General features: G+C 37.1%; 1 protein-coding gene across 1 annotated transcript; it reads right to left on the minus strand.

Moving 5' to 3' along the window:
- Positions 1-2398: 2398 nt before the first annotated feature.
- On the minus strand, positions 2399-9479 carry LOC122865662 (MOB kinase activator 1B). Its single transcript, XM_044174407.1, has 6 exons — positions 9166-9479; positions 7680-7846; positions 5589-5682; positions 4812-4945; positions 3303-3466; positions 2399-3167 (listed from the first exon to the last, which is right to left on the minus strand). Exons 1-6 carry the CDS (start codon positions 9177-9179, stop codon positions 3090-3092), a joined length of 651 nt encoding a protein of 216 aa, XP_044030342.1. The 5' UTR covers positions 9180-9479; the 3' UTR covers positions 2399-3089.
- Between the last annotated feature and the right edge of the window lie 1115 nt (positions 9480-10594).

A 10594-nucleotide genomic window follows, 5' to 3' on the forward strand; every position in this document is an offset into this window, starting at 1 on the left:
CTCCCGCCTGCTCTGTGTTTATGTTGTTGCTCAGTGAAACGTGAAGAAGTAAAGAAAAGTGGCAATACCATACTATAGAAATACTCCATTACAAGTAAAAGTCCTGCATTCAAAAAGTACAAGTATATTAGTTTTATTAAGAACATAAGTACATAAACGTAGGCCATCAAAAGTAAAAGTACTTGTGCAGAATGGCCGCTGTCAGTGTTGTATTATTCTATCATAATTATCGATGTATTAATATGTAAGATGTACTTAAATGTTGGTTGAGGTGGAACTATTTCATATACTGTCGGGTACTTTAATGTATAATAATGCATACTATTTTATAATCTGATCATGTTTTCTATGTAAAATCCTAATCTGAAAAGTAATTAGTAACCGGAGTCAATTTAAAAAAAAGGTGGAGTAGCATTATAAAGTAGCATAAAAATAAAATACTTAAGTGAAGTGCAAGTACCTCAAAATTGTACATAAGTACATTACTTGAGTAAATGTGTGATTGAAAATGTTATTTAAGTAAAAGTTATTTAATGTTATGTTATTTAAGTAAAAGTACTGGCAACAAAATGCACTTAAAGTATCAAGAGTAAAAGTCTCATTGCGCAGAATGGCCCATGTCAGTGTTATTTGTAGATCATTATTATTATTAATACATAAACACTTTAATAGCAACACTTTAATGTTGTTGGTTGAAGAGGATCTCATTTTAACTGCTTTATATACTTTGGGGTAGTTTAATATATAACAATGGATCGTATTTTCTGAACTAATCATACATTTTGTATGTAAAATCTAAATTTGAAAAGTAACTGTGGCTGTTAAATTAATGTAGTGGAGTAAAAAGTACAATATTTCCCTCCAAAATGTAGTGGAGAAGCAGTGTAAAGTAGCATAGAATGGAAATACTCAAGTAAAGAACAAAAACCTCAAACATGTACTCAAGTTCAGTACTTTAAAGAAAGTAAATGTACTTAGTTATATTTCACCACTGGCTACACTGAGCTCATGCTACATAGTAAACATGCAATTCATTCAAAGAGTCAAGATCACCTTTATTTGCCTTGTAAACAGCATCAATCAATTCAGTAGCATTTAAAACCCCTACCAAGCCATTATTTACAAACATTTCATCAATTATTAGTCAAGGAGGAAAAACTGTAGGCAATAGGCTATGTTATGGGCATTTCATAAGGATGAGATGCTTTCAGGATGACTGATTTTCTATTACATTTTCAGATATCTGGTGAGCAGTAACATTCATAATAGCTAGCTAAGGAAGTGGAAAAAGATACTCAACAATTAAAACAAACAATATTTTAATATCCAAATAAGGGAGGGGAAGCAGCCTCTAAAAAGACTCAATGCATTCTTTAAACCAAAAGCTACCACTCCATGCTTGCTGAAAATTATTTTTAAGACAGGTCTAACCCTCAGTATTTACACATGTGCATTGAAGTATTACACCTCTCTGACAAATTTCAGATAAGAAGATATATAAAATTTTCATGTCACTGTTTTTGAAACCAAACCTGAAAGAGAAGCAATTCTATTTCTATCATACACCAGAATTGAAGCACTATAAAGGAAAATTAATATTAGATAAAGTGTGAATGAGCCAACTGGTAACCCTTTTAGTGTTGTGTCAATTATTGCATAGTAAACTACACTTTGAGATTGGGTACATGGCATGCATCTGCTGTTTGAAGCACAGCAACAAAACAACTCAGACCATACAAAAGCATATGAAATCTCACTTGTGCCTTATAGCCAATTGCAGCAGAGGTTAAGAAATTCAACATTCATTTGGGGAAACAAACTATGATCAGTCACGTGATACAGTTTCTCACAAAGCACAGTCTATGCGGAACAAACATTCAGACCAGAGAGGTCAAGAAAATTGTTCAAAGTGCTTTATGGCTAGTGAGATAACAAGGGATGCAGCATAATCCAATTCTAAATGCCAATATTTTTAAACAGTGAATGTTGTGACTTTTAACACAGGTCTCTACTTATATTTGAGGACATTTATACACAATTTAAGGTTTTAGATCCCTTGAAGACTTTTCCTAAAATCTTTTTGTAATTCAAGTTTTTTGTTTGTTTGTTGTTTTTGGGGGGGGGGGCGGGGGGGGGGGGCCTAGTACACAGGGACATAGAAAGCGCTAGAAGTTTAGTTCATTTTTAGTCCCTGCTACAACATGACAATATTCTAGCCTCACTTCTATGTCCTTCAACACATTCATTTATCATAACCTGCACAGAGCACTTGGTAAAGAAAGAGACTTTCCAACTAATTAAGGAGAAGGTTGGTAAGGAGTATGGTTTTTACAGTACAAATCGAAAAGGGCTGTAAGAGGGAATTAAGAACCACACAAACTTAAAGGGAGGTGTGGTGGAAAGTTTTATGTTTTGTCAAGTCGGTGGTATTTGCTTTATCTTCTTACAGTTCTCACTGTTGACATAGGGCAATTATAAGCCATGCTAGGCACTTAGGATTATTTTGTATTGACAGATGTGGGCTATTACAGTTGTGAACAGGAGTAGACCGCAACCCAGATCTTTCTATGTAGATAAATGAATAAAATAACTAGCTACTGCTGCTAAATTGGCTTAAAGGCTGACTTAAATATAACACCAACAAAGCCCTCCTATTATGATACAGCAACTTACTTACACACTATTCGTCCCTGCAGGTGAGTTGGAAATGGGAATCTAAGAGCATGGAAATGCCTCGTGTTGCCATAAATCCAAGTGAGAAAACAAATCTGTGCAGTGTTATAGAAAACTAAGAAAAATATGTCTATATTATCCTAAATGTGAGCCATGACTGAATACTGGGGATCTTTCCATACAGCTAAAAACATTTTCTCCAATATGTTAATCTGTGGTTTGTTCAATTAAGTGTGTAATCCCTGATTGCATTAGTCCTGGTGCCTTAAACCTATCAAGACCCTTCCTTCTTCCTGGCCTTATTAAAAACATTTCCCCAAATGGAAATATAGTATATACTGCATACATACAGCCAGGGTGGGGTGGGTATCTGTGCAAAAACTAGAAGACCAATAAAATAAGGATTACATTGATGTTTATCTATCCTTGGTTGTCAGTTTTTCAATCAGCTCCTGAAGTGGGACCAGCTCTTTCCTGTCAATGAGGTTGAACTCCTGAAAAAGGAAAGGGAACAAACATGATTATCCACTGTATGCTACATTTTATATTGCTAATATACAGTATAACCATACAGTATATAATAAGTGAAAAATACATAAACATCTATATTCAAATGTCAGATTCTTTACCTGAACAAAAAAGATGAAGTGTTTGAAAGAGGTGTTGAGGTGAGCCTCCTCTTGCAGCTGCATGACAGAGTCAAAGTGCTGGTGGTAGATGTGAGCGTAGACCCTGAACAGGCGCTTCAGGATGGTCTTCGCCACCGACATAAAGTTTCGCTTAAAGGGGACACCTTGGGAACAAGAGGGCAAGAAAGAAAGTTATTCAGATTCTCATCAAACATACAACCAAAGATATAAATAATACAGTCAGTGGTCAGGTTGAACAAATGACTTGATGGAAACACTTTCAGATAAAAGGGGTTCTTTAAGATTTCTGGACTATCAAAATGTCCATATATTGTTGCTATTTTACAAGCATTTTTAACTGTGCTTGGATTCTTCAGGCATAGCATAAAAACAAAGAATGCATTGACAGACATATAAAAAGTTCACTCAATCAATCACTCAAGCTGTACATCTTTTCTTTTTCTCTACTGCCACCGTTCATCCCAATAAGCCCCAATAGCTCAAGAGCAATGAAGGCAGATGCAGCTACAGAATGTTCTCTGGACTTCAAATATCTTCACAGACAGGCCACTGCAAAATTTAAGGGAAGTGCAAACAATTATGACTGCAACACGGAACCAACTCATGGTAATAATGTGTCAAGTGTTCATCTGTAGTTAGGAAATTCTGATGTTGTTACAACAGCACTACTCTGTTGCGCAGTTCTCCTATGATTCAGTGAACAGCTGTGGATTACAGAAGCCTGGTGGAGAGCTTCTTCCTACAGTATACAGAGAGCTACAGTACCTACAAAACAACTCAACATCAATTATTCAAAAGAAGCCGGTGACCGACAGGACAAGGAGTTCTTGATTAAAGCTACCACCTGGGGCTGGACATGCACATGGGCCCACTCGCCTAATTACTTAACTTGTTCATTTGGACACCATATGTGACTAGGAAATTCTGAATATGTTCATCTGGAGGTATTTGTGAAATATGTTTTTACTGGATATCTACATAAGCAAAGACTATATTCACATGTGCTTTGCTGCTGCTAACTCAGATGATCTCCCCTAAGGACTTCACGAATAATCCATCCATTTATGTAATACTTCTTCCTTTACCAACTTTTCCTTTTTCCACATCACACAGCTTTAACTTTAATATGCCTACTATCCATTTAGCATTTCAAGCTAAATTACATGGTGAAAATGAAACCTGTAAGTTTAAACAGTTTATATACATGCGTAATTTACATTTTATAAGTTTTAACATCCATTCATTTTGCATGGCAGTTAAATTTCACAGCAAAGACAAAAGGTATTTGCTTGTTAGTAATAACCCTTTTGTGGGTTGCAGACAGCTAGCAAACGGTTGGCAGACACCTAATCATTGGACATTCAGCAGGTGTATGAAAGTTGCTCTTCTTTAGATCAGAGCACTAATAGAAACCAGAGAGTAACACATCAAAACCACACCAAGAAAAGATGGCTTTGGCAGGACAGAGAGAATGGACACAAAGCATACCGATCTTTGAAGGGAAAAGTGTCTCATCATCAAGCTGGTCTTGCACCCAGGTCATAAGGTAATCAATATACTTGGGAGCAGAGCATTTGATGGGCTTCTTGATGTTGGTTCCATCAGCCCAGTGGTACTCATACCTACAGGAAACATAAATGACGAACATTATATTTTGAAAATATTTATGAAGTCCATCTAGATTAAAGTTAGACAACAGATCGCACTGTATGGATAGCAGTCAGCAAATTTAACAGAGCAACATTTCAATTAAACAGGCATTGTCCATCTAGGTCCACACTCATTCAGCAGTGACATACTTTAACGTACCACAGAATAGTATTTCTGACTTCATTTTCACTGCCCCATTTACAAAAGGCTTATGCAAATAACCAAACACGTCATTCTCATATCAACCCTTTTAATCTTGCCGAAGCCAATCTAAGTCTTGTGAGCGAAGTTTTTCCTACGACATACTAGCATGTTTTGGATGTTGGATGTTTTCCACTTAGAATCTACAGAACCTGGCAGCAGGAGGCCAGGCTACTGACTAAAGGGTCTATGGTAGGTGTTTCACATGATCATGACAACAAGTGTGCTGCATTTTGAATTTAATTACATTTTAATTGTCACGTTTCATGCTAATTGATCAAAATTATTTTGCCCCACTGACAACACCCCTGCCCCACACCCTGTTGAGCCTTGACAGGCCAAAATGAGTGAAGCAGAGCTTATGGGTTGATTTAATGAGAATACAAATCTACACACCTACAATGAGAAACTTACTTAGGACCAGCAGACATGACTGGACAGCTTTCCTCTGTGCAAAAATCTGTGATGGTGCCATACAGCATGTTGATCTGGTTGAAGAAATCCACAGCTGAAAAAAAAAATGCAAAAAGACCACATTCTAATCAAGTGTACATAAGACCAAATACCTTGTGTACCAGCACAAATAGCTGGCATCAAGTTTCCCCACAGCCCCTTTATCTGCCCTACTTCACTGCCCAGTCCAAACTGTAGACCAGGGCACACTCCAGTTATCTCCAGTTAACTCTGTTATCACTCATTCCCAGAGGCATACAGCCAACTCTGGCTTTCCATCAGTTGGACAGATCCATTTAAAGTGTTGGCAGTGTTAGTGTTGGTGTTCCATTTGCTAATCTCACTGAAAAAAATACATATTGGAACAGCTGATGTGGCATATGTCGTGCGTGAGGTCCAGTTCAAGGAGACACTAGCTCCCTTTTATGTTTGATTACTCAGTCTCCGATATTTTTGTCCAAAACGTTTGGATTCATAGCTGGGTCAAAGCTTGATCAGAACTTAAAAAATGACATGAATACATATTGGACACTGTCGATTTTTGGTGCCTTCCACATGGTTCTTGTCAACAGCTGAAAACCCCACTACCGTTTATGCCACTGAAGTTGTTGGAGTTAGATGTGATACTTACTCATGACCAGTGAGGAACAGCAGAATTAGACATACCCTCAATAATACATAAAAATGCATGTTTCTAGGCAATACAACCTGCTAATCTTGCTAAATGGGAAAAACATACGTAAATCTTGTCTGTAGCTTCTGCCATGCTGGTTAACATGTTGACTTTTCCATGACAGGTGCCAAAGTCATCATCACCATGACAGACTTTCCTAGAGCTTAGACAGACTGATGTTCTGTAGCTCTGCTCTCTCTTTGCATACACCTCTGAGAAGCTCAAGTGATTCAGAATAAACTGCTAGAATTGTTCAGTCAAAACAAAGTGAAAACCAGTGGTGGCACAGTGGTTAAGATGCATACAATATAACCTTCCCAGTTTGATTCTGGCCAGGGACCTTTGCTGCATGTCATAATCCTCTCTCTCCCTTTGCTGTCACTATTCATTACAAGCAAAATGCCAAAACAAGAATCTAAAAAAAATATAAATAAATAAATGAAGTGAACTGCTTCTCGTGAGTAGAGATCATGAGCAAAGTCATATAAACTTGTAACTTCCCTTTATTGTGTAAGTAAAAACAGCTTGTGTAGCACTGACTAACATCCATCCATTTCTACAAACCTTTTATGAAACTAGAATACAAGTATTGCAGTGATGATGTAGCCAAGCCATAGCTCACAAAGCTAATAAATTTGTGAACTTGTTGAACATAGGACATAATAGTGGATAAATACAGTCACCCTACTTTAGTTTTCATGTTTTCTTATGCTACAAAGGGATTCCAAAATGCATTAAAACTTATGAAGAACAATGCATTCATATAAACTGCAATTAACTTCAAGACTCAAATGACAGCATGACAGTCAAACCAAAGAAAACTCATAATGATACATTCACTCCCTTATTTTGTGATCTGCATTACACCAGTGTGAAAAATCGGTCCAATCAAAATTCAAATCCTAATCAATTTACATTTTACTGTAGTAAAGTGACTTTAAAAACTTAATTCCATTGTTATCATCCTGAGACACTGAACATCTGAAACCCTAAAGACACTCTGACGCGAGAGGAAATTAAGCTTCTACTGACCAGCCATTTGTCTCAATTTAGAGGAAAATACACAAGGCTCTCACAGCACAGACAATAAAGTCTATTTAACATTCACAGTGGTTTTTCCAGCATGAATACACGTGGTCTTTAGAGGGAATGCCAAGATCTTACACCCTGATAGTTCACCCTCAACTGATTCTTGATGTGGACTAATTGAGATTTTAGAAACAGAACTACTGAGAAGCATGCAAATATAACAACTAGGAGGAGAGAGAGGCAGATATAAAAACAAAAAAGGTGTGTGACTCTCTCTCTCTCACTCTATCAGGAATCTGAACCTAAAAGGGTGTATCAAGGAAGGGGAAAAAGGTAAAATTGGGGCTTACTGTTGACTGCGACCCACTCATTTAAGTCTTCACCCTCGGGCAACATGACTGCCATGCGCAGGTTTCCACTTCCCAGCGTAGCCTCTGCATGTTTCAACAGCTCGTACTGATGAGAACCCTCCGGGATATTCTTCTTGGGCTTGAACGTCTTGGATGAACGGTTTCCACTGTGAGTCATTTTTCAAAGAGGAAGACAAATAGTGTGATAAATAAGGAGGTAGACAGGTATGATGACAAACCATGAGTTCACAGTGCCCTGTAGGTGAGGAACTTTTGCTAACAAAAAGTCAGGATCTTTTTAAAAAGCTGACAGAAGAGTTGTGCTCTTGTTGATTTGATGGGTTTGGCAGAATCAGAGTGGGGGACCAGAACAGTATGTCCCTCTGTGTATAATGCGTAATGAGGCCATTTGGAGAGGTACCGTATTCAATCCCTCTCACTGCCCCATTAAACAAGAATTTTTGAGTCAGAACATGGTAGGTCACACACTAAAACAGTTTTTTCCTTTAATTAGAGCATCAACATCTACTAAAACCAATCAAAATCAAAATCCTATATCAATTAATGAAAATATAAAATTTGATTTATGTTCATTGGGCAAGAGAAAATGATCCTTTTGTGACAGAACAGTGGTTGAACCAAATACCCAGGTCTTGAAATAAAATGTTGTCCATGACCTCTCATTCAACTGAAATGTGCTTTTCATCAGCTTAACTTTAAACCAGTAGGAATCAGCTGTAGCTAATCAAATGCGTCTCTGCACCCTCGTGCCTGTTGGGAACGATGACACTCATTAAAAGACGGATTTTGTGATGGCATTATGCTGTATAGCGTAAAGGAAATGTCAGACGTTTGAATCAATTTCAAATGTTCAAAATGGAGTGATCCATAAGTTAAGCAGCATAACTTAAAGTAAAAAGTGGTGACCTATTCGGTAAATGCTTTTCTGGGGTTGAGTGTTGTGTTTTTAACTCGACCCCTCTTCATTTAGTTACCTAAAAACACTCACATCCTCACCAGAGGGCGCATTAAATGTTAGCCCTCCACAAACAGGATGAACTGTATGTAGCTTGCTAAATATCAACGACTCAATCGTGTTACTTTGATAAAATAATGGGTCAGAGATTGATTGCTGCGTTCTGTCACATCGGGGCTGAATTAGCCCGTGGCAACAAAGTGTTCACACCAGCAAATATCCAGGCCAGACTTTGCTCTGGGATCGGTACTATGTAGGTTATAGTTTTGAGGCATAACATAATATCGAGTACTCTTAAATTACAAAGACTCTACTGTCGATGTTAATTCTCAGAAAAATCTACATAAAGCGAATCACATCAGACATTCGGAGGCGAGTCCAGGAAGTAGTCCTAGCCCCTATTATGCTATTGCTAGCTAGCTAGCTGTCTAACGCTAATACCACTGACTTTTCCGAAAACAAAGCTAAATGGCAAGCCAAATAAGCATTCATGATACAATTATAACTCACAAAAGAAAGCTCATATTTCCTCGGACCGCAGAATATAACTCTCTTGGCAAATAGCTAACAAGCAGAGTGGAGGCAGACCAAAGGGACTGTTCGTTAAAACTCTCAACTCTCACACGTCCTCGGTTCTTCTCGGGCTTCCTTAAACAGTCCTTGCGAAAAATCCAAAATAACTATTACTGTAGCAGCAATAACTACACGTTAGTATGAAAGAAAATACATAAATTTTATAGACAGACTGGTCCACTGGATGCTGTTCTGTACGCTGAGAGGCAGCAGCGTACTGAAACTGAAGGTTGTGCTAACTTCTTCATCTGACGATCAAGGCAGATCAGACGCATTTCTGTCGTGTGCTGCCACCCAGTGGATAAAAATGGTAAACACCACTGCTCTTCAATTTGAGTTGGGGATGAGTTTAATACAACATTGCACAGAAAAAAGTAACTTCTATATAGCCATGCAGCTGAGAAATATTTGCTGACATCTGTGAACAACAACATTAAAATATATAACACAATATATTTTTCTATACCATTTTATTAGTCTGATCTGGTTTGATTTTTCATTTATTTCCAGTAGTGGATGCATGGGCATAATTATGTAACCATAATTTAGTTTAAAAGCAGATATCCTTAATATTTCCAATAGATTTATTAAATGTCTTTACTAAAAGCATTATTTTCACTTCATCCTCTCCAACATTTTCATGACACTAATACATTATATTTAGCTTGTTTAATTTGTGTTATAAAATAGAAATTGCAGAAAATGCAAACATTATGTTATTTTTACATAGAATTTATAATAAAGAAATTATATATTTCTGTAATAATGTTGTAAGAATATAATACAATATATTGTTGCAATAATGTATATACATTGAATTCACAAATACAGTTGTTTTTTGTTTTTTTTTCCATTTTTCCTGCTTTCAAGAATGAGCTCTTAGTTTTAGTGGGAGAAAATTAAAAGTAATGTATATGAACTTCAGTAGGAAATTGTTGTATATTTAGAGAATGTTGTAGTACTTTGTTTTCATAATTTGCTAAAAAAAAGTACGTGTTTACCTTGTGTTATTCAGAAAAGGAATTAAAACTTTTTTTGTGTGTAAATCCTGTATAGCAGCCGCTAGATGTCACTGTTTTACGTTTACCCAAATTACAAACCAACCGTGTTGAGCGCAACAGTGACATCACGGGGCATTCAGGCAAGCCGTGCTGCCTTCAGGTGCTGTCGGAAATATGCAAGATTTTCAGTCTGCGTTCCAAAACCTTCCAATCCTTTCACCTCTCTCTCACAGCCACTCTTGTCTCTGACATAAAGGGGGTTGAGAAAGCGCATATGTCAAAAACCCTTTGGAGGATTAGGTGTTAAATAAAATAAGCTAATTTATGAACATGTTTGACTAAATCCGTCTAGCACTAGGACCACA

The sequence above is a fragment of the Siniperca chuatsi genome, linkage group LG18 (genome assembly GCF_020085105.1).
Source record: "Siniperca chuatsi isolate FFG_IHB_CAS linkage group LG18, ASM2008510v1, whole genome shotgun sequence".
NCBI classification, from domain to species: Eukaryota; Metazoa; Chordata; class Actinopteri; order Centrarchiformes; family Sinipercidae; genus Siniperca; species Siniperca chuatsi.

Bases quoted from the DNA above. Each gene is read 5' to 3' on its own strand.
- LOC122865662 (XM_044174407.1), bottom strand. The intron at 3,467-4,811 runs GTATGCTTTGTG...CTTGTTCCCAAG, and splicing joins ACTTTTCCCTTCAAAGATCG to GTGTCCCCTTTAAGCGAAAC. The intron at 3,168-3,302 runs GTAAAGAATCTG...TTCCTTTTTCAG, and splicing joins ACTTCATCTTTTTTGTTCAG to GAGTTCAACCTCATTGACAG.